Genomic DNA, 22968 nt, shown 5'->3' with positions numbered 1-22968 from the left:
CCCGGCCCCAGCCCCGGCCCCGGCTGGGCTCGGCGGCGGCGGCGCAGCGCCGGCACCGCCCTGCCCGCTGCACGCCGGGGGTTGTAGTCCGCCCCCCCGGCCCGCCCCGCCGCCCCTGCCCGCCCGCATCTCGGCCGGGAAGCGATACCCAGCCCCGGGGAGCGATATCCAGCCCCGGGGAGCGGCGGCGAGGGGCTGGGGGGGGGGGGCTCCCCCTTCGGGAAGCCCATCCCTACCGCTCTGCAGCTGAACCCGGAAAGACCCGCAGGCAAGGACAGGGAGAAAAGGCAGGGCTGTGCTCCAGCTCTACTTTTATTTTAACAGAGAACGGGCAGCAGAAAAGCCTAACGCAAAGTAAAAAGGCTCTCTGCAACCAGGAGAGGCAGGAGGAGGCAGCTGCGGAGCCACGCAGAACCAAGGACCACAGCACGAGAACCCACAGCGCCGTGGGGCTGCACCCATGGCGGCGGTTGCAGCAGGGAAAGCGGCTTATTGCACAAATGGGAGCAAGCAGCAGCTGCGGGCACCGGGCCATGTAAACTATCGTCACCGTTAAAGTGCAAGCCGTCCGTCGGGGAGCAACGGGAAGCTCCAGCTCTCCTCGGCCTGCGCAAGCAGCTCTTCCTCTGCCAGCACAGGGCACAGTGACAGCGTGCACTAGCCAGGCCCGTCCTGGCTCCCCGGAGAACGTGGCTGCTCTGGGAAGGAATGAGAAACAAGGACTGCTCTGCTACATGCCCTGGTATGGCTGCAAAGGCGCCAGTGGATGGAGAAAGCTCACGCAGACTCAGAGGTAACCCCTCCGCATCCGCCTAGGGAGGCACCTTTGCCTGCTACAAGGAGAAACGCCGTCAGGCTCCGGTGGCCGGGCACAGGGTAGATGGCCTTTGGGAACTCGTGCTCTCCCCAGTGACACCTGCGTTCAACTCCATAGGCTTCAATTTCAGCTCTGTGACACCGACTTCTGCCTGGGGCAGCCTCAGCTCTCACCCCCCCGGTGCTCTTGTAGCACACGGGTGGGAACTGCCCTCTCTCTACATGGGATTCTCGGGAGATTAGGGTTTCACTGGCCATACCAGATCCCCCGTGCCGGCATGTCCCCGAGAGGGAACGTTTGGTGCATGGAAGGGACAGGATCCAGCTGTGCGATGACACGAGGAAGTCCCCAGCTCGACACAGCCATGCGCCAGTTTATTCGGATTAAAAATCAAGAGTCCAGTGAGTCACAGGGCCTCAGGGACACTCAGTTTAGAAGGACATAATGTTTTTTGAGTCATCAGCTCTCAGAATTCCCTCGGGATCTTTCCCTCCTGTTTGCTGGTGTCACCAGAAATTTGGCTGAACAGAGCAGATGAGGGACACCCCAGACCCCCACGTGAGGGTGGACAGAGCGTGGCCCACCTCTTGGCTCACACCTTTGGGACACACGCAAAGACTCGGCTTTGCAGGGAGGGCTGCTGGGGTTGGTACAGGAACGGGGAGAGGCAGAGACCAACAGAGAGCAGTTTTCAGAGGAGGTTCTTATTGGGGCAGTGAGAAATTGTTTCACCTCAGGGCACTGGAGTGAAGTCAGGAGAACCAGGCAGGTTTAGAGGAGGGATACTGGTCCGCCCCACACACCAATGCCACTGTGAATTACACCTGAAAGGAGATTCCCAGATGGAAGGAGCAAAGCCAACCACGGAGCAGATTTTAGTAGCGAGAAGTCCACCGAGCTGGTTGTCGGAGGGCAGCTTTGGCGCTGCCCAGTCCCAGGCTAGGAGGCTGGAGGAGGACAGAGCCTGCTGGCAGCAGGGACTGGCCGAGGAGGTGGCAGGGGCACACCTAAGCCGCCCTCCCACTCAGCCCACCCAGCTACCCACCCGCTGCCGCTTGGGCCAGCGGCCAACAGCCTCACAAAGCCGCCTCATGGAGAAACGAACGTGGGGAAGCCTTTGGTGCCTACGCCGGTAGGATGGCAGCGCTAAAGCATTTGCTTCCTCCAGCGCAGATGGGTGCTGGGGCTGACGGACAAAGGATGGACAGCAGGGGAGAACGGCTGTGACGAGCGGGAGCCAGCAATGATGTCCCTGCTCCACAACGCAGGGCAGTTTTGACTAGGCTTCTACATCAACTCATCTACAAGATACATTCAGCAGCGGCATCAAGTGCTGTGGTTGGAAGTATTCTGCTTGTTTCCTTTCCCTCCCCATCTTCGACCGGTGGGGAAGGGAAAGCCACCACCTCCAGGGCACACCTTTGTCTTTACTTTGTGACTTGATGGATGGCATGAGCCAGGTAACCTACATTGCCCGACGTAACTCCCGCCACAGAGATTCGTCCGTCCTTTGTCATATAGATGGAGAACTCCTTGATCAGCCGCTCCACCTGGGGTGAAAGAGCAGAGTTCAAACCGCAGGCCAACCCCTACTCTCTTAGCAAATTTACCCAGCTTGCCAGAACTGAAAGCAAACCGGGTGCGAGCAGAGATGGCATCCCACTACCTGCAGAGCCAGCAGTGCACCCTGTAAACCAAGAGAGATGCCGCTCGGCTCTCGGGCAACACACAAACACTGCAGATGTTCAGCCCGCAGAGTCACCTCACTTGAGCTGACCTTTAAGGTCACCTCAGAGCGGCACCAAGTGACTGCTTCCTTTGACAGATAAGCAGGCTATGTTTGCTTTCAACCTCCACAAGCACAGCGGGGAACAGAGCAAGACCTGGGTCCCCATGATGGTCCAGTGCTGAGGGCTTGGAGGATGTTCCTCCTGGAGGAAGAACTGCTTACAAGGGCTCATTCTGGCACCTGCAGTCAACATCTTCCTGACAAGTACCGCAGACGACACCTTGAGACCACAGGAATTGCGTTTACCTGCTCAGGCTTCAGCCCCGTGAAGCAGAACATGCCGATCTGGTCAGTGATGTGCTGCCAGTTGTGGGAGGATCCCTCTTGCTTGAGGTTGGACACCAGCTGAGTCCGCATGCTGATGATCCGGTCGGCCATGCCCTTCACCTCCACGAGCCTGAGAAGCCAACCCACGAACGGTTCAGAGCAGGGCTGGGACGCACCAACGCTGCTCCCCCCCCTCAACTACCGGGAATCAACTCTCTCCACCTGGAGGGGCCTCATACAGGGATGCAGATGAGCAAAGACCAGGGAGCGTGAACCTGTAGCTCCACCTGGGGAGCTGCTTCTTTCTCCTGGTACCTGAAGGTGACTGCTATTTATTTATTCCACAGCTGTCGAACACTACTACCAGAGCATAGGCATCTCTCACTTCTGAAAGCCACGGGTGAGTAGGAGGCCTGAGGGCAGCACTGCCCAAACCCAGATAAAATAATATCTGCAGATAAACGAAGAGCGCTGGGGTACCTCCCAGCACAGGCAGACATCCCCTGCTCCAAGGCAGCACAGCGAGGAGACGTCTCTGCTGGGCCCTGGATCAGGCACAAGCGTCAGCCTGCCAAAGGAACGCGGCTCCCGGCGAAGCCACAACACACAGCCAGGCTTTGTTCTGCCAGGCCAGCTGCCGGCAGGGACTCGACACCGAGGGGTTGAGAGAGCAGCACAGGCTGACGCCAGGAAGCAGGCTTAGGTCATGAGGGTTACATTCCTGGGTCTTATTCCCAGGGGGCTTACACTTCCACTTCCCCCGTGTGAGACATACTACGTGGCTACAACACCTCAGTCCGTCTTTTCCACTCCTTGGATAGGCAGCTCCTGCAGCCCTCAATCCTAGGGGAGCTTTATCCCCTCCTTTAGAGTGTTTTCTGCCTCGGTAACACAAGGAAAACCTGTTTGTGTCAGGCTGGACCGATACCAGCTGCTGCCAGGACACGAGCAGGGATTTCTCCAGCGGAAAGGGGTGGCACGTGGTTCTGACTGTACCCCTGAAGCTAAGAGCTGCCCGTGACAGCAGCAGGCAGTAAACACAGCCCAGGGCTGCCACCGAGAGACCTCACATCTCACTGTCGTGAGCATTAGGGGTTCCCTCTTACCACTCCTTCCGTAGGTCAGGGGTGTTCAGGATGATAGAGGCGATGCGGGCTCCGTTCAGGGGTGGGTTGGAGTACATAGGGCGGATGAGGATCTTCAGCTGTGACTCGACCCTCTTGGCTTCCTCTGCGTCACTGCAGATCACCGTGAAGGCACCCGCACGCTCCCCTGAAAGAGGGGCAATCAGGTCCCAGCCTCCGCCCTTGGATACCCAGGGCTGGGGCAGGACTTATCCAAACACCACATAGCTTTAGCGGAGCCCTGTTCTCTAGCAGGGTCTCCACCAGCTCCCCGCAGGTTCTCTCCTGCGCCCCGATCAGTACTGCAGGATGAATGCAGGCAGCAGAAAGACACTGGCTGCTAAAGCCCGGACGCGGCGGGGTCCCTCCAGCAGCCTGGATGAAACCATTTCCACACTACCTGCCCTACTCACCGTACAGCCCCATGTTCTTGGCGTAGGACTGTGACAAGACGACGTTGATGCCCTGCTCGATGAAATGCCGCACAGCCCAGGCATCCCGGTTGATGTCCCCGCTGGCAAAGCCCTGGTAGGCCATGTCGAAGTACACGAGGAGGTTTCGTTTCTGCCAGCAAAGAGGGGAGAGAGTGTCACAGGAGCCGAACACCCCTCCAGGGAGCAGGGCAGCAGGCTGAAAAGAGCCATGGAGGCAACAGCCTGCTCAACTGCAACCGTGCTCCTCCAGAAGTAGAGCCGTTCCCCTTCGTTCGCCACAGGGAAGGCAGCCCCAAAACCACAGCTACCCACCACACATCAAAACAGCAGGTCAGGACCCTCCCAGTGCACTTATGGGATGTGCAGTCTGGCCCAGAAGGCAGAAGTGGGTTCAGCACTAATAAATTTTTCCATTTCAGTGTCTCCTGTATTATCAATCTCCAGGAAAACCACCTGGGAATCCTCTGGGCAGGTGCCAGCCCTTCCAATGCCTTCAGGCAGATAACCCAGCCGCACTGCCCCTCAGTCAGGAGACCCGCAGCCATCTGTAGGCCCCAGAGGCCACTTTGAGATCTACCAGTTCTCAAGACACTACTAAGGCCAGACATCCCCAAGCCAAATTTCACTGGCTACAGCTTGGGGGAGCAGCAGGGAGGAAGAGGAGAAGGATGAAGGAAGAACCTGCCCCTATCTGTTTCCAGCTGAAACTTGTGAGGAGACACCAGGCACATGAAAGATCATCCAGCTTTTTTAATACACCAGCACCGGGAACCCCCCTCCAGCTATCACAGCTCACTCTTTCATCCCTGCTGCTCTCCTTGCAGGTCTCCCTACCCCAGCCTCCTGGGAAGGTGCCAGCAGAAAGTCTGATGGTCAGCTAGAAGCTTTATGGGTGCATTTGTCTGGCTCCTGTCTTCAGTACGGGAACAGGACACCCATCCTGGCTTCAGGGAAGGGAGTAACCTTCAGCGCAGTGAAGACCAGATGCCACCCATGAAAGCCCAGAGATCTGGTTTTCCCAGGAACAGCACAGTACCCCTGGGACACTCTACTGCTCACCTTCACCGCAGCCGCCAACTCCTTCCATTGCTCCTGCCGGGGATCCACCCCAGTGGGGTTGTGAGCACAAGCATGCAAGAGGATGATGCTCTTCTCTGGAATTTTCTAAGGAAGATGTTACAGAGAATGAATTATTAATGACATCTGAGCACTCTCCTCAGCAGCTGAGATGAGACTCTTGCCCTAGACAGCTTAGACGAGCTCTGCAAGGCTTCTAGCCTTGATTTGGTGCCTTCAGGCATCACATTTAGGCTAAAGCAGGAAGATCACCCATCTCCCCACATCACCTCCCTGCTTCCAGGCATGAAAGGCAACTCACGGAAATGTCTTCCATGGCTCCAGAGAAGTCAAGGCTGCACGTCTTGGGGTCGTAGTAGCGGTAAGCCTGAAGCTGCAGGCCAGCATCACGGAAAATGGGTGTGTGATTGCCCCAGGACGGTTTGGGTAGATACACATCACGGCTAGACTTGAAGAACCGTTGCTGAGCAAAGAAAGACAGAGCGTTCAAACAGGTTGAACAGATTCAAGCAGTTAGAAAACCCCAAAGATTCAGCTCTGGTCAAAAGATGTTCTTTCCTTCCCCGACCGGCCATGGACTCACCAAAAAGTTGGCTCCAATTCGCAGAGATCCAGTCCCAGAAATACCCTGCACAGTGACATACTGCAAGGGAAGAAATAAATACATGAGTCTGAGCAGCCACGGTATGATACAGGGAACAGCCCTGTCACTGCCTCAGCGTTAGCAGAAGCACACCCAAACAGGGACACGGGGCCGGAGGGAACCGCATGGGTCAGCAACTCCAGTTGCAGGGCAGGGAGTTGGGACCCCTGGCAAGGTTATTTCCCCCTCCCCATCCCCAGGCTGTTTCATCCCAGCCTTCAGAGGAAGCAGTTATCCTTGAGCCTGGCCAGCTTGCAACTCCGAGGCATGAGTACTCCTGCCAGTCCTTCCACTTTTGCTGGGCACCCACATACCAACCGTGCGTCAGACAGCACTGCCCACCCCCTGCTTCCCAGCCCGCTCCTTACCCGGCCGCTCTTGAAAGCCTCACTGTTTTCACCCAGAGCCAGTTCTGCGGATGCCCGGGTGAAATCCGCTAGCCCCGCAATGGGCAAGTACTCCTTGTCCATCTTCTTGGATGCTATCATGGCCTCCGCCTGGGAAGGATGACACACATTCAGCAAGGAAGGCATCACCGTGGAGAGGATGGCAGACAGCTCAAGGTCACTTCTCTTCACATTTGCTCGCTCAAAAGGGGTAAAGGTTGGTTTACACAAGTTTCCCTTCAGAGATCAGGGCTCATTCCAAGCAAGCGGTAGCAGTAAACATTTCAGATGAAATCCTGGTTTTACCACGGGGCACAGTGCCCAGCGGCCACCAGAGCCCTCCGTGGGTGCTACTGTCGGTACAGCAGAGCCAGGAAACCTGGTGCCAGAGGAGAGCACCACTTCCAGCCCGTAACAAGTCACCACTGCTGCGCAAGTACACGCGTTTCTTTGCCCAAGCAGGAATTGTCCTGCAGGAAGGCGAGACTTGACTGTTACTGAAAGGCAGAGATTGTCTCTACATAGGGAGACATCCCAAAACCACCTAGGGTAGCAAGCCCTTTGGAGGGCCTCATCATGCTGGGAGGAACTAGATGGAGCAGGTTAAAAAAAAAAAATTCAGAAACTCCAGCCAATTTTGAAAGCAGCCTGTCTGAAAGCTAGCTCACCCAACCCTTAAACATGGCTTCCCCCAGCTTCGCTAATCTCCACTTCTTTCAAGCAGATCCTGCATCAGAAACCAGTCCAAGTCCTTAGCTAACACAGGATCAGAGAGTGGCAGCAAGAACAGCAGACAAGGAGCCGTGCTCAGGAAAAATGCAGTGACAGAGACATCTGGAGCGCTCTGGGAACCCTATCCATGCTCCCAGAGCAGCGGGACAGACCCTGGCAGCATTCACATACCACCAGGAAAGTCTTCCTGTGACACCACCCAGGCTCCCGGTTGTGACCCAGCTGCAATACATGCTGACCGAGGGAAAGCGAGGGCAAGGGATGGCTTTAAACCCCACGCTGATGAGAAACATGGACAACGCATCTTCCCTGCGCCAGGGAGACCAGCCAGTCAATACGTGTGTCAGCCGCCAGCTATTTAACGGCCTATTTCTACGCTTACAGCCATGAAAGGCTCCGTAATCCCCTCAAGGGCAGTGTCCACATCCAGCTCCCTGGATTGGCTTATGGAGAAACTGGTAACAACGGCTCAGCGGAATTTCTAAGACTAATCCATCAAGGGGACAATGTCAGCTCTTTCCTCCCATGTGGGCTGGCCCAGGGAACATCAGCCTATTCAAGAAACACCTTGAAGTTCAGAGGACAGCTGGGATGGAGGGCTCGTGGAAGTCAGCAATGAATTAGATCTACCTGGATGGGAACAGGACACGGATTCCCTGATTTATCCCCTACTACTTAACAGCTCTGTTGTGTCTTAAAAGCATTAGTACTGCTAAGGGAGACACCCAGGAACATTGTCCTGCTCTGTTAGAGACAAAGCTTTTTCTAAGGACCAACAGGCAAACCTCGCTTAGAGGCCTTCCCCCTCCCTGACCCCCCCAGGGTGCCCGACACCTGGATCTGGCCCTGCCCAGCAACCAGCACCAGGCTCACCTTGCGAACACAGCTCAGGACGTACGGCTTCCCGTTGTCATCCCGGTACGCCCCTACACCCAGGTTCATCTTCTTGGAGTTGGTGTCGCGCTTGAAAGCTTCTGTCACCCCCAGGATGGGGTCGGGGGGACCCATCTCCACATGGGACCACCATGAGCTGAAGGGAAAAAAAAAAAAGCTAAGAATTAGGCTTGAGAACTGGGCAGGGACGTGCACCAACATGGCTAGAGAGAAAACCTCAAGGGAAATCATGTCTTTAAACCGCTGGGAAAGGTACAAGCAGTGGTAAGAGAATTATCCAGGGGGAAAAAAAACAACTCCTTTATGCCTCATTATCCAGCACTGCATTTTACATTGCAGAATGGGTAAAGAGCCTCAGTTCACTGTGGCTGAAGATAACTGACTCCCTCCAAGTCATTCATACGCAGAAACGGCCCTGTTTTCCTTATGTGCTGACACCAGCAAGGCCCCAGGAAACAAGCCTTAAACTCTTACGCTCTGGCCAAGTGCCGTCTCTTCACAGCCTACGGGTGGGATCGCATAGGTTAGTCCCCTCCGGGGAACCTCGGCCACCCCCAGGCAATCGCACAAAGCATGAAGACGGAACCTCTTCCAAACTCCTGGAAGGGCTCTTGTGCATGAAAACTAATCTGCTTTTCCCACAACGTTGGCTGACCTAACGAAGATATTTCCTTTCCCTGCCCTACAAACTCTGCCTCACTTGAAGAGGGATGTCGTAGCCAAATGCTGTTTTCCTGAAAATCGCAGAGGACACCTTCTTCCCAGTGTGACAAGTGACAAGCTCCGATGCGAAGGCCCCTTCCCTTGCTGTCAAGCACGAAACCTCCCTGCGTCAGGAGGAGCTTTGTGCCCCACTCCCCAGCAGCCGCTCTACAAACTGCCTGCCTCTGCCCGGTTGGCAGGACATCCTGAAGACGGTGAGGCTCTCTTAATGTCAAGGGCAGACCGTACCATGCTATAAAAAGAAAGCCGTTATTCTCTCTTTGGCCACAGCCTCTGCCCGGTCCCACGTCCAGGCTTTGCAGGCTTGTAGATAGTGCAAGAGAAAACGGTGTGGTGGTTTTTAACCTGCCTGGCAGAAGGCTATGGCTGTAACAGCCCCCTCCTGAAGACAGGATTACTAAAGAGGACTCCACGCAGCTCTGAGCATCCTGTCTCGCAGCATCACACCGGCACTTACCCAGACCCCTGAGCTCGGTGGGGGACAAAGCGTGCAGCATGAGGTAGATTGGGTTTATCTCCTCTGGGGCAGGATTCAGTTCTGATTGCTAAAGGAGACGCTCCCACAGCTAGTGCTGCCACGTATCAGTTTTGCAGCCCAGGGAAGGCCACCTCACGTGAAGATAACAAGCTTTCCCAACACGGGAATGCTGTCCCGGGGCTGGATCCTGCCCCAGGCAATGCAGGCAGCCTGGAGCCAGCCCCAGGCCAGCCAGACCTCCTGCTGAGCGCTCAGTGTGGTGACAGGTAGAGCACATCTGAAGGCAGCAGGGCCAGGGGGGTTAAGGAAGCTCGTGATCAGCAGAACTCAAAATCATCTTCCCCCTCCACTCTGTCCCTGTTTTGGGTCCATTTAGACCCAGTTTACTCACTACACAAACATACTTTGCATTAGCTTATGTATATAGATTACATATCATGGAGCCCCAAACATCATTTGTCCTCTTTAGACTTAACTGCTCTTCCCATCAGTACAGTATTTCCAAATAAAAAGCCTCCATTTCTCCTCTTGACAGGCTCTGTGGAAAAAAGGGCAGCAAACACGAGGCAGAGCCACCCCAGGTAGCTTAAAAATGGAAGATGTGCTTAGCATTTTCTAGACCACTAACAAGTCTTAATTACCTCTCTGGTTAAGTACAGGATCAGCTTAGAAAGGAGGATGAGTCAGTCATGCCAGCAACACACACCCTCCAGAGAGGGACGCTGCTAAGTGCGAGGGAGCAGCCTGGGGAGCCAACCTGAGCAGGACACGCCGAGGGGGCTGTCGGGGCAAAAAACCTACTGCAGGTTCAGGCAGCATGCAATGCTGCTTTGGGAAACCTCTCCCGACGCCTTCCTGGCAACAGAAGGGCGGGGGAAGAAAGAAACACACTCTGCACAGGACTGTGTCCCTCTGCAGTTTACCTGGTCTAAGATTATTTTGGTATCGAGGGCTGCAGGAGCCCGGCCATCTGTTTTAAAGAGCTGCTGTTTCTGAGACGGTGACGGCACCTTCTTTCTGCTGGGCTTTTCACCAAGCGACTTACAGTGTTTGGGGTATTTAGGCCTCGATCCTGCAAACACTTAAGCAGGTCACTGGGCTCTAATACACTACTGCTGCAATTAATGCTGATCCTGCGGGCATTTACCTAAGCTGCAGCACTCTGGAGAGTTAAGTACTTTCGTTCTGAGCCGGTCTTTCTATCGGCTTAAGGCAGCGAAGGGTAGGTTTAGGACTGATTTTCCCGTTCTCAGCCTGAAGGTTTTCGGGTGAAGGCCAAAGAAAGATTCCTCTGCTGTCTCCAGGGAGGTGAGCTTGCAGGGAGACAGGAGAAAAAAAGTCCAGGCTGAGTTGTCCAAACACACCAAGAGATCACAGAGGCAAAGCTTCCTAGACAAGGGTTTGGGAAAAGAGATCTACTAGGGCTCTGAGGCCAAAAGTCCTAACACACCGCTAGCCCTATGTTACCATAACATTGCTGTCTCTGCACTGCCTTATATTTTATTTTAAGCAATTAAAAGAGCATTGGTCTTGAATAAAGGTCAAAGTTATAAACCACCCATCTTCTCTGCCAGGCTGGAGGTATTTCAGTGCAGAAAACTAAATGAAGGTAAGTTTAAGCCGGGGTTGAACTACCTGAGGGATACCTGATGTAAGCCAAAGAAAGCACGTTTTCCAGCTGTGGGACTTGAACACAGGCGGGCCGAGTCAGAGTTTAGATGCTGAGCAGACCTGGTATTCAAGTAGTCTCCGTACTCTTCAGCCAGGCTGGTCTTCCGAGCTCGTTTAATGCAAGTGCAGTGTGACAGATGGGACAGAGAGAGAAGGTAGGAAAATGCACCAGAAACTGCATAAACCAGCAACATCCTTTAAAAATGTATGTGGAACGCATGGCCCGAGCTGCAGAGACCTAAGAGTGTGCTTATGGACTCAAGCCAAGCCCAGAAGGCAAGTTTTCCTGTAGGTAAGCAAGCATTTACAAGTCCAGTGAAGGTTTCCATTGTGAAAAGGCCAATCCACGTCCCCTGAGGTACAGCCACGTAAGATACTGGATTTCAAAACCTGTGCCAAAGCTCCTACAGCAGTTCTGCAAGCTGGAGCAGAGCGGAGGGGCCAAAGGCAACGCTGTCCGGATACCAAAGCTAAAGCAAATATTTACACAAGAACAACGCCAACGGGCTGCTGGCTACTATGGTCCTTTCAAGCCTAAAAATTCATTGCCTCAGTCAGCTATGGTAAGCTTCCCACCAAGAAAAGCATTTAAAATAGCTGTCTCATGATACATCAGAGCAGCAGACTGAGTTATCACCTTAATTAGCATTTGTGTGTCAAGGGAGCCATTTTAACCATTTTGTATCTCTTCACCTCTGTCCTGATTTCAGAAAGACCATTCTCAGCACAGAGCACCACATGAATTTGCTGAAGATAAGCAAACAGAAACTGCTAATCACTGCTCGGCAGCCCCTGTGGCGGGACAGCGAGCCACTCTTCGGGAACAACTCGGGGCTGTGCACAAAGGCTCTTTACTTACAAAAGGGATGGTCTGCGTCCCTTTTAGGTGACCTCCATTCAGTTTGGTAATTTATAGTTTGCTGTATAACAAGCTCGAGAAAAGCAAAGCTATTGCGTGGCTTATACCTTTCACAGGCCTGCTACGGTTCAAGGGCAGAAAACACAAGTTCTAGATAGCTGCTCCTCCGTACCTGCTGAGGGGAGCCAGAAGGCTGCCTCAGAAGAGGCAGGGGCTGGGAGCATTCGTCTCACAAGGCAGCGAGGGGCCATGCTGGACAGAACAAGGTTAATCAATATCTAACAGCCATCTTTATCTGCTGGAATGGGGAAATAAAAACCCACTGCTTTCCTTCTCTGACAAGGGCTGAAAACTGTTCCTTAAAGCTTCCCGAGCCAGTGTGGGCCAGGAGTCAAAGCGGTCGGGAGAGCAGCAAAGCCTTGCCCAGATCCCTCTGCACGCTCTGCTTCTCGGCCACCTGGTCATGGTGGTGCTCCCAGCCAGTGGACTGTGACCCTGTGGCTCTCAGGTCAGCTGTACTTTGTGGAGCTGTTCTGGGCTCTTCACAGGCCTCCAGCTGCACCCCGTATCTTCCTATCCATCCCTCTGCTGGCTTCAGAGGCAGCAGAGTCCAGAGCTGCCAGTGCAGAACTGGTCCTCACTGGTCCTCCCTTGCTCCCATCCCACTCACACCAGGTTTTGCACACCTGAAGGCACGGCTCTAGCGCAGGCAGCACTGCGCACTGGCAGCACCACCCCAGCCCCATTTCGTGGTGCATAGGGGGCCCCATAGACCCACTACACAGTGCGCGATTCCCAGGCCCATTTCACGGTGCATGGGGTCCCCTTGGTCTCACTACAAGCTGCATGACGGGGAGCAGTGCCCCAGACCCGTTCCTCAGTGCACGGGGTCCCCCCAGCCCCGTTGCACGGTGCGCATCGCCAGCAGCACCCCGGCCCCACTGCACGGTGCACGGGGTCCCCCCCGGCCCCATTCCTCGGTGCACGGGGTCCCCCCCGGCCCCATTCCTCGGTGCACGGGGTCCCCCCCGGCCCCATTCCTCGGTGCACATCGCCAGCAGCACCCCGGCCACGGTGCACGGGGTCCTCCCCGGCCCCATTCCTCGGTGCACGGGATCCCCCCCGGCCCCATTCCTCGATACACATCGCCAGCAGCACCCCGGCCACGCACGGTGCCACGGTGCACGGGGTCCCCCCCGGCCACGGTGCACGGGGTCCCCCCCGGCCACGGTGCACGGGGTCCCCCCCGGCCACGGTGCACGGGGTCCCCCCGGCCACGGTGCACGGGGTCCCCCCCGGCCACGGTGCACGGGGTCCCCCCCGGCCCCATTCCTCGGTGCACACGGCCAGCAGCACCCCGGCCCCGTTGCACGGTCCAAGCCGGTACCCCGGCGCGGTGCACGTGCGCGCGCGCCACCCCGCCGCGTGCCCACGCGCCCTCCACGGCGGTTCCTCAAGGGCAGGCCGGAGGGGAACGCCGGGCCCGGCCGCAGCCAATCAGATCGCGAAGAAGCGCCGCGCGCCCCCCGACTCGCCGCGTTCCCCAGCCAATCCGCGCGCCGTCCCCCCGGCAACTCCCTTCCCCACCGCGACGTCACCGGCGGCGCCTACAGGCTCCGTGGGGGGACACGCTTCCTCCCCGCGAAAATCCCGCACCCCCCCCCGACCTCCAGTCCCCCCGCCCCCGCCTCACAGCGGCGCCTGGCACCGGGCCCGGCGGCGGCGCGGCGCTCGGCGGCGGGAAAGCCCCTCCGCCGGCACCGGAGAGCGGCGAGGGAGGCTTCGGGGGCTTGAACCGCCCTTCAGCCCTCACCTGGCGCGGGCGGCGGCGAGGCGCGGGGCGGCGAGGAGCCGGCGGGTGTGCAGGAGAGCCATGGCAGCGGCGGCGAGCGGGCTGGCGGGCGGGCACCTCACACCTCGGCCGCTGGCCTCCCGCCCCGCCCCGCGCATGCGCCGCCCCGCGCCGGATATCGCCGACACCCGCCCCCTGGCGGCCGGGAGGTCTCGCTTGCAGCCCCGCCGGCTGCCCGGTCCTGCGCTGTACTGGGCTGTAGCGGGCTGCGCTGGGCTGTACTGGGATATGGAGGGCTCGACTGGGAGGCGGTGGGCCGCACTGGGCTGCACTGGGCCGTACTGGGACATAGAGGGCTGTACTGCACCTTACTAGGCTGTACGGGGCTGTGCTTAGCTGTTTAGGACTGTGCAGCACCATACGGGGCCATACAGGTCTGTACAGGGCGGTATTGGGCCACACTGGGCTATACAGGACTGTACTGCACCATACTGGGCTGTACTTGGCCATATGGAGCTGTACAGGGCTGTGCAGGGCTGTATTGGGCCATACTGGGCTGTAGGGGCTGTACTTGGCCATATAGGACTGTACTGGGCCATACTGGGCTGTACTGGGCCATACTGGGCTGTACAGTGCTGTACTTGGCCATATAGGACTGTACTGGGCCATACTGGGCTGTACTGAGCCATACTGGGCTGTACAGTGCTGTACTGGGCCATACAGGACTATACTGCACCATACTGGGCTGCACAGGGCTGTACTGGGCAATATGGAGCCGCACAGGGCTGTACAGGGCTGTACTGGGCTGTACAGGGCTGTACTTGGCCATATGGCGCTGTACAGGGCTGTGCAGGACTGTATTGGGCCATACTGGGCTGTATGGGGCTGTACTTGGCCATATAGGACTGCACTGCACCATACTGGGCTGTACTGAGCCATACTGGGCTGTACAGGGCCTTACTGGGCCATATGGAGCCGTACAGGGCTGTACAGGGCTGTATTGGGCCATACAGGGCTGTACTGAACCATACTGGGCCCTACAGGACTATACTGCACCATACTGGGCTGTACAGGGCTGCACTGGGCCATACATGACTGTACTGTACCATACAGGGCTGTACAGGGTTGTGCTGGGCTATACTGAACCATACTGGGCCATACAGGACTGTATTGCACCATACTGGGCTGTACTGTACCATACTGGGCTGTATAGGGTTGTACTGGGCCATACTGGGCTGTACAGGGCCATACTGGACTATATTGCACCATACTGGGCTATACAGGGCTGAACTGGGCCATACTGGGCAGTACAGGGGCTGCCCCCGCCCCCAGCACCGCACTCACCCCACCACCATGGCCCCCACCCACCCACCCTTGCACCCTGCTCCCACTGACACCGCTGACACCCATGGCGGGGGGGGGGGCTCACCCTTGAAGCCAGCACCTCCTGCACATCCCCAGCACCCACCCCAGTGCCAGGCCACTGGGTGGGGGACCGGGGTGCCCCCCCCCCCCCCCCACCAGCAGCAGAGGTGGCACTGGGACTCCACCAGCATCGCCACCGCTGGGACTGGTTTTCCTAAACTGGGCGGGGGGGGGGGGGGACAACCCTTGGGAGGTCCCTGAGGCTTTGGCAGGGTCTGGGACGGGTAACTGGGAGTTAACTGGGAAGTGTGCTGTCCCGGAGGTGACCAAGCTGGGGACAGCAGTGATCCCAGCCTGCCTACGCTCTGCTCCCCAGGGATTTTCCAACCTTCCCCCCCCCGCCATCCCCTAATCTATAGGTTTTTTTCCGAAAAGCTCCGGCTCTCTCCCCCCCACACCCAGCAGCCGCGTCCCCAGTGGGGCTGGGGGGGGGGGGGTTCCCCCACTTCTCCCTTCCCCACCATGGGACGGGGAAAGAGGGGGGGCTCCGATCTAGCAGTACTTGAATTTATTTGTAAACTAGTCTTTGGTAAACGATAAAAACTCAAGAAGAGACGGAACGAATGAAAAATGACCCCCACCCACCCCAAAAAATAAACATATATATAGAATTAAAGCAAAAAAAAATAAATATATGTATATATATATATAATTAAACCAACCAGGCGGATGGGGTAAAAAAAAAAAAAACAAAAAATAAGAATTTTTCCTTCAAGGTGGGATTTTAACGACCAAAAGCTGCTGGGGGGGGGGGGGCGGTGGGCGCTGAGCCCCCGTTGGGGGCTCAGCGCCCACCGCCCCCCCCCCCCCCCCAGCTCCGCAGTGATGGGTGCTCCCCCGTTGTCCTCGTTTTTGGGGAGAAGGAGGAGGAGCGTGGAGTTTGGGGGGGGGGGAGAAATCCTACATGGGGGGCTCGTTGCAGAGCACGATCTCCAATTCTTTGCGGTAGAGTTTGCCCCCGTCGGAGAGGTTCATGATGCTCTTCCTGTAGTTGGTGAGCTGCTGGATGTTCATCTCCTGCAAGGAACCGGGTATAGCGGTGGGGCTTAGGCACCCCATTTCTCTCTTGGGGGGGGTGGGTGGGCACCCCCAGGCTGGGACACCCCCCCCTGGAAATTCCGACGCGTCCTCCTATATAGGGACACAGGGTTGGCATCTGGATCAGCAGCTCTCCTGGTCCCCGGGGGGAGCATGGATACAGGGGATGGAAGATGCTGCTGGGAGAGGGGAGGAGGCATGGGTGGGAGGGGGGGGTCTGGGGGGCACCCAGGCTCTGTCCCCCCGCTTACTCTTCCCCACTTACTTTCTTATTCTTCTCGTACAGGTCTTTCAAAAGCGCGTCCAGCTCGTTCTCATCAATGAAGCCGCTCCCGTCCTGGATAAACGAAGGAAGGACATCAGCAGGGGGAAGGACACGAACCCCGCGAGCGCCCCCCCTCACCCCGGGCATGGGTGCGGGGGGCACCCCCAGACCCTTACCCGGTACAACCAGGGCTAAACCCAGCGCTCGCATCCCAAATCAGAGCGGGGAATCGACCCAACCGAAAACACGTGGTTTGGGGTTTGGTGTGTGGGGGGGTTTTTTACCGAGTTATATTTATTTGGGGCGGTTTCGCAGGAGCCGGCTCCCTACCTTGTCATAGAAGGCGAAGATGGCGTTGAACTCCTCCGAGGACAGCTTCATCCCCTGGGCAGCGGCAGGGGACAGCGGGGCGTGAGGGAGGGGATGGAGGCGCAAGCAGGGAACAGGAACGGGTTGAGGTTGTTTTTTTTTTAAAATTGTTATTTTTATTTTACCTGAAACTTCAGAAGGAAGTTTTCTTGCACAGGCAAAAGTCTGAAAAAGAAGGGCGGCAGGGATGAGCGGGAAGCAGCCAGGAAAAGACACTTTTTTTTAAACCAAAATGACTTTTCACGCAGAAACGTGAGCAAATTAAAGAGGAAAACTCTTTTCCTCGGAAGCTGGAGCAGACTCTTCCTAGACGCGAGTGTTTCGGGGTGTCTTTCCCTCCCCACCGGTTCCTCCTTTCCGCCCGTGACCTTACCGGGACATCTCCGAGAGGCCCAGCTTCCCGTCGCCGTTCATGTCGAACATCCGCAGCTGCCGGGACACAAGCAGCACCCGGTCACCCATCACCTCCTCTTCCCCTCCCTCCCACCCACCGTGGGGTGACGAGACCAGCCCGGAGGGGGACTGCCCTGCACCGGGAGAGCCGTTGTCCCCCGGGACCAGCCCGGAGATCCCACTTACGATGGTCTGCGTGTACTCCTGCAGCTTGGGCTCATCGTAGGGCCGGTTCGCCTTCTTCAGCAGGTCCGACAAGAAGCCCTGGAAGGAGAAGGCTTTGCTGGCTGTCCCCATCCCTGGCCGTCCCAGCGGGGATGCCCCACCGGTGGGGACCCGGCTCAGCCCACCCCGTGCCCGCAGCCCACCTTCAGCTCGTTGGCTTCGATGTAGCCGCTGCGGTCCGTGTCGTACCTGCGCCAAGCCTGCGAAGCGGCCGCCGCGAACGTTAGCGTGGGCTCGCGTCCCACTTTCACCCCCCCCACCGACACGTGTGTACCCCCATAACGCCCCGCTCGGAGCATCCCCCACCACCGTAGCAGAGACGGGGGCATCTCACGGCTCCGACCTCGGCTCCTGGTAGCCTCACCGGGTGCCGCATGCTTTCTCTTGGGGCTGGACGTTTTTGTTCAGCCCCATGCCAAGAGTTCAAGCGCTATTATCCTCACCCCGGCGTGCGAGGCCGGGCTTTAATATTTGATTGCATCCCCCAATTAAACAATAGCGCCCACTTATCCCCCCCCCCCACGCCACGGGGCGCTCCTCTTTCAGCCATCGCCTCCACCCTGGGTTCATTTTCCAAGCACAAGCTCTCCCCGCCCCGGGATGCTGCACGTCCCCCCCCACCCCCAGCCGCGTTTCGGTCCCCATCAGTAATTTCTCTCTTGCCCTGCAGACGGGTTCACCCCGTGCAAGGGCACGGTGAGGTTTTGGGGTGACCCAGAGCAGCGTTGTCTGCTTCAGCGCATCCCTTGGGTACTAAGGACTGACCACCCCGGAGGGGGAATTTACAAAACCAGCTCCAAATCCCTACAGCTCACCTCGCCTGGAGACCGGGACGAGGCGCCCGGCTGCCCTGAGAGGTGCCTGAGGAGTGCTGAGGACTGGGAAAACTCATCACACTCCCGCTCTCCCCCCCAAAACCAGCACCATCCACACCAGGATGCCCCACCTCGCCTCCCGATGCTAAGAGTTTGGGGGAGACTCGGGGGGGGGAGGTTTGGGCAATGCCAGCTCCCAGTTGTTTCTCTGTGGTGGAGCCGGGCACCGGGGACCGAATTCCGTGGGGAGTCCCGGCACAGCCTGCCCCGCTCACCTCCATGAACTCCGAGCTGGAGCCTACATGCTGGCGGAAACACAGCAGGAAATTCTCCTCCGTGGGCAGGATCTGGGCCAGCTGCGGGGAACGCGTGCATCAGGGGGGAACACGAGCATCCCAGGGGGAGAACCGCGAGCATCCCGGGGATCCGCAGGGCCAGCACCACTCACCTCCGCCATCTCGATTTTGCCGTCCGCGTTTTTGTCGTACTTGTGCATGAACTCCTTCATCTTGTCACCCAAGTTGTCGTTCTTGGAGTCCTGCCGGCAAGGAGAAGGGATGGGAGCGTCTAACCCCCGCACCGGGCCGGTGTCCCCCCTTCCCTCCCAGAGGTGCCCCAGTCCCGCTCATCAATGCCATTCCCAAAGGAGACGGGGCTGACGTGAGCCCGAACCTTCGGGCAGAAGGGAACGGGGGAAGCGGGGAGCAAAACCAAGAGAGACCCTTACCACACCCGCCCCCTTCCTCGCGCTTTCCAGCTCCTGGAAGAAGTTTTCCAGCTCTTTGCCTTCGATGTAGCCATTTCCTAGGGAAGGAAAAAAATGCAGTAAGACCCCCCCGGGTGCCAGAGGGTGGGAGGCGAGGGAGGGATGCTCCCGGGGGATGCAGTGCTTGTCCCCCTCTGCACGGGGATGTGGCTCTGAGGCGACTGTAGCAGCAAAGAAACACCAGCCGATGCCGAGTGTTATACAAACCTGGCGATGCCCAAATTTGCAGAGAGCCGGAGCCCCCCGTGTTGTAGCCCGGAGGGGGGCATAGCCCCAGGTTTGTCCCCTGCACCCACTTGTAGGGCGCAGGAGGCTTTGTCCCCATCCCCATTGCAGGGGACTTTGTCCCCATCCCAGCGTTTGCTGCATTTTCTGCCTCTGATGCTGTAACCGTGTGGTTTAACGCTCTCCATCCTGCCCGAGCATCCCCCAACCCCGACTGTCTCCTCTCAACCCACTGCGGGGGCCAGCGAGGGCAAACGGGGAACAGAGACAAGGCACCCCGCACAGCATCACCCCCCGGGCGCAGGATCAGCCCCAGGATGGGGTCAGCCCAGCACCGGTCTCTGAGGTGGCCGGGGGGCTCAGAAAGGTCCCTGTCCCATGTACCCCCCATCCCTCACTGCCGATATCTGTGCCGAGATGTGGTTCCTACGGAAGCCGGGGTATCCACAGCCCTTCCCTGCCTGCGGGATGCTCGGCGGTTGGACGGCTCAGCCAGGACCCAGCCGTGCATCGCTCCCACCGCACGGACCCTCGGTGGCTTCGAGGGGGTGACCGGCGTGCCTCGAAGCAGCAGGGTCGTGCCACGGCTGGGGGACCGCAGCAAGGACACCGGCTCCGCGGTGCTGCCAGGCAAGGTGTCACCTCCCTGCCAGAAATCCTGCCTCCCACCAACATCTGGGCACAGCTGGGGGATGCCGCCCTTTCCTCCGAAGTGCCTGACCGAGGAATAGCCAGGGCTCTTCCTTGGGGGCATCCCACCCCCCCCCAAAAAAAAAACCCTCCCCATTTCAGCCCCCGGGACCGCGGTGCCCTGCTCTGCGCCGCCTTCAGCATCATCACCCGTGGGCTCCCCAGCAGCACCTTCTCCCCGCTGCGACGCGGCGGCTGGGAATAACCCATCCACATCCCAGCTGGAAGCGCCTGGGGAAGTCCCAGAGCACCTTCCTTTTTGATGGCCGCATCCCGACGGATGAGCAGCATCCCTCCCAGGAGGGGACAAGGGGCTCGGGCGATGTCGGGGTGCTGGTGTGAGCCACCGAGGGGCTTGGCTTTCCACTGCCCTTCCCAGGGGCTTTGCTTTTACGGGTGCGGGAGAGCCCCAAGCTCCTTTGAATTCAGTCGGGGAAAAAAAAAAATCAGCAAGAGTTTTGAGCCGGGAAAAAGAATAACGCCAAGAAAAGCCATGGCTGGTAGCTTGGTTTCCCCCAAGCAGCAGCTTGGACAGGTCTGATCTGTGTCCGCAGAGCGGCAGGGGTGCGGAGCGGCATGGAAAATCCCCTCCGGAGAGCCACGGCCGCTCCTTGTGGCTGCACCTTGAAGCCTCCCGGAGCCACGGAGCCACGGGACAGTCGTGGCTGGCAAAGCGAGGCCATCAAAGACGCCCAAGGGGACATCTCTGGGGCGTGAGGAGCCTTAAGGGGAAGCGGGTATAAGCCCCCTCGGAGGGATTTAAGCGCAGGGAAGAGCTTGGGCGAGACAGCCCCGTCCGCAGGGCGATGAACCCCGGGTCCCTCCGTCACCCCGTGCCCATCGGCAGAGGGAAGCGGCCGAGCACCGTCCTCGTCAAGGCCACCATCTCCCCCGCCGCCCGAGTCCCTCCTCTCCCGGGCACCCGCCGTGCCGCAGCCCGACAGCCTTGCCCTGCCCGGGGGCCGCGGGCCAAGCTGGATCCGTGCCTGCCTCTGTGTTTTGGAGATGATGGAGCACGTCCAACGGCGCAGCGGGCCGTGCTGCAGGAAGGCAGCTGGACACCCACACCAGGAGCTGCCCGCTCCCGCTGGGATGCGACCGTCCCACCTTCCCCAACCCCTCAGCTGCTCCAGTGCCAGCTCCAGCGGTGACAGGGACAGCCATGCCCGTGTCCCCCCCGGTGCTATGGGGCTGCAGGAGGGGCTCCGACGGTACGGCCAGGAGGGCACCCAGCGCAGGCTGAGCTCCGGCTTCGGCAGCGCAGCCGGGGATGCTGCGTGACGCAGTTCCCAGGAGGGTTTCGGTCCCCAAACCTCCCCCCAGGGACGGGACACCCGGGGAAGGGCAAGAGCTTTCCCCCTGGGCTGCTCTCCCAACGGGGCTGAGCCTCCTTCGCCGCACCACGGCGCTGAAAGAAACTATTTTCCCACCAAAACGATGCCGCTTTTTGCATTTCCCCCCCCCCCGACCCCATCTTTGTGGGGCTGGCAGCGATGGGGACCAGGGGTGGCACGCCCAGCTGCGACTCCAAGGGGAGGTGACATCCCCGTTGGGGACACGGCCGCTGCCACAGCATCCTTGGGGAGAGGTTTTGCGGGGCTGGGGAGCAGGCGGGGAGGGACCGAGCACTCCAGCCGTGGAGGGGCCATTCCTCACCCCGCTCTGGGCAAGGGACACCCCCTCTGTCACCCCCCGCCTCCAGGGCAAGGGGGTGGCCCTGGGGCCAGGCTGGTGGCCGTGTTGCCCCCCCAAACCGCCAGGCAACCCAGGTGCCAAGGATGGGGCACCGTGGAGGCAGGGGGGATGGAGGGGGCTGATGGTGGGCACCGGGCAAGGGTTTCCTGGGAGGGGGCACCCCGGGAAGGGCAGGACCCCCCGGCCAGCACCCAGAGGTGACACCAGCCCTGAGCAAACCCCAGCTCTCTGGGGACCTGGCACCCGGGGGACGTGCGAAGGGAGACCCGGGCATCCCCCGGCTCAGCGTCCCACGGGCTGGGGGCTCCTGGCGGGGTCCGGTGCCGGGGCTCCCCATCCTTTCCCGACGGCGAGCTCCTGGGGGGGGGCCGATCGTCTCCCCGATCCCAGAGCCCGACGGGGCTCTCCATCATCCCGGAGAGGCGGGGGGGGGGGGGGGGGTCCCCGTTTTCCCCGGGCTGCGGTGACAGAGGCTCTACCTCCTCCTCTGGGCTCCCCCCGACGGGATGTCGGGGACTCTCCGCCGTCCCCCCCCCCCCCCGCCCCGCGCTCCCGGGGATGCTCAGCCCGGTGCCCTCCCCGCCGGTTGGGGGGGGGGGGGGGTTTGAGGGGGGTGAAAGGGGTAACGGCGGGTCCCCCGCGCCCCGGGACTGACCGTCCGCGTCGAAGTGTCGCCAGACGTCGAGGAACTGGGAGGCGGTGAGCTCGGCCAGGTGGAGGTGCGGGGCTTGCTGCGGGCCGGCCATCTCCCGCTCCCGCCGCCGCCGCCGCTGCCGCCGCCCGCCCGCCCGCCGCCGCCTTTTATACCCGCCGCCGCCGGCGCCGCCCGCCGCCGCCAGGGGGCGCCGCTGCCCCGGGACACCGGCCGGGCACGGGGGGGGGGGGGGCAGCGGGACACCGGCACCGCGCGGGGGGGGGACGGGGGGGGACGACACCGGGACACCGGCACCGCAGGGCGGGGGGGGGGGGGGCGCTGGGAGACAGGGACACCCGGACACCGGCACTGCCACGGGGACGGGCACCGGGACACCGGCACAGCGGGACCGGCGGGGGCAGCAGTGGGCACCGTGGGGGGCAGCCCGCGCCCTGCCACTTGTCCCTGCCTTGTCACCTACCCCTGCCCTATGTCACCTGCCCTGCCTGACGTCACCTACCTCGCCCCTGCCCCATCACTTACCCCTGCCCCATCACTTACCCCTGCCCTATGTCACCTGCCCTGCCTGACGTCACCTAGCCCTGCCCCATCACCTAGCCCTACCCCATGTCACCTACCCCTGCCCCGTGTCACCTACCCCTGCTCCGTGCCACCTATACCTGCCCCACGTCACCTACCCCTGCCCCGTGTCACCTACCCCTGCTCCGTGCCACCTATACCT

General features: G+C 59.4%; 2 protein-coding genes across 2 annotated transcripts; both read right to left on the bottom strand.

Annotated features, from left to right (window-relative positions):
- Positions 1–294: 294 nt before the first annotated feature.
- GOT2 (glutamic-oxaloacetic transaminase 2) lies at positions 295–13800 on the bottom strand. The gene is made up of 10 exons (XM_050904102.1): positions 13708–13800; positions 8143–8299; positions 6520–6648; positions 6092–6151; positions 5810–5971; positions 5491–5595; positions 4411–4561; positions 3980–4145; positions 2853–3003; positions 295–2367 (listed from the first exon to the last, which is right to left on the bottom strand). Exons 1-10 carry the CDS (start codon positions 13767–13769, stop codon positions 2245–2247), a joined length of 1266 nt encoding a protein of 421 aa, XP_050760059.1. The 5' UTR covers positions 13770–13800; the 3' UTR covers positions 295–2244.
- Positions 13801–15931: 2131 nt separating this feature from the next.
- On the bottom strand, positions 15932–22338 carry CALB2 (calbindin 2). The gene is made up of 11 exons (XM_050904106.1): positions 22248–22338; positions 18944–19020; positions 18665–18754; positions 18492–18572; positions 17545–17601; positions 17363–17440; positions 17157–17212; positions 16909–16948; positions 16745–16798; positions 16415–16486; positions 15932–16128 (listed from the first exon to the last, which is right to left on the bottom strand). Exons 1-11 carry the CDS (start codon positions 22336–22338, stop codon positions 16012–16014), a joined length of 813 nt encoding a protein of 270 aa, XP_050760063.1. The 3' UTR covers positions 15932–16011.
- Between the last annotated feature and the right edge of the window lie 630 nt (positions 22339–22968).

This window comes from Gymnogyps californianus, chromosome 12 (assembly GCF_018139145.2).
Source record: "Gymnogyps californianus isolate 813 chromosome 12, ASM1813914v2, whole genome shotgun sequence".
NCBI classification, from domain to species: Eukaryota; Metazoa; Chordata; class Aves; order Accipitriformes; family Cathartidae; genus Gymnogyps; species Gymnogyps californianus.
Note: the sequence above shows the minus strand (reverse complement) of the source record. Positions and strands in the feature narration are given on the sequence as shown.

What these genes read in the sequence shown, in the direction of transcription:
- CALB2 (XM_050904106.1), bottom strand. Translation starts at nt 22,338, where the DNA reads ATGGCCGGCCCGCAGCAAGCCCCGCACCTCCACCTGGCCGAGCTCACC. An exon ending in TCTTCGCCTTCTATGACAAG is followed by an intron (nt 16,487 to 16,744) that starts GTAGGGAGCCGG and finishes TCGTTTATCCAG; the next exon opens with GACGGGAGCGGCTTCATTGA. An exon ending in TGTACGAGAAGAATAAGAAA is followed by an intron (nt 16,129 to 16,414) that starts GTAAGTGGGGAA and finishes GGTTCCTTGCAG; the next exon opens with GAGATGAACATCCAGCAGCT.
- GOT2 (XM_050904102.1), bottom strand. Translation starts at nt 13,769, where the DNA reads ATGGCTCTCCTGCACACCCGCCGGCTCCTCGCCGCCCCGCGCCTCGCC. An exon ending in AGGCTTTCAAGAGCGGCCGG is followed by an intron (nt 6,152 to 6,519) that starts GTAAGGAGCGGG and finishes CTTCCCTTGCAG; the next exon opens with TATGTCACTGTGCAGGGTAT. An exon ending in CCTGACCTACGGAAGGAGTG is followed by an intron (nt 3,004 to 3,979) that starts GTAAGAGGGAAC and finishes TTGGCTTCTCAG; the next exon opens with GCTCGTGGAGGTGAAGGGCA.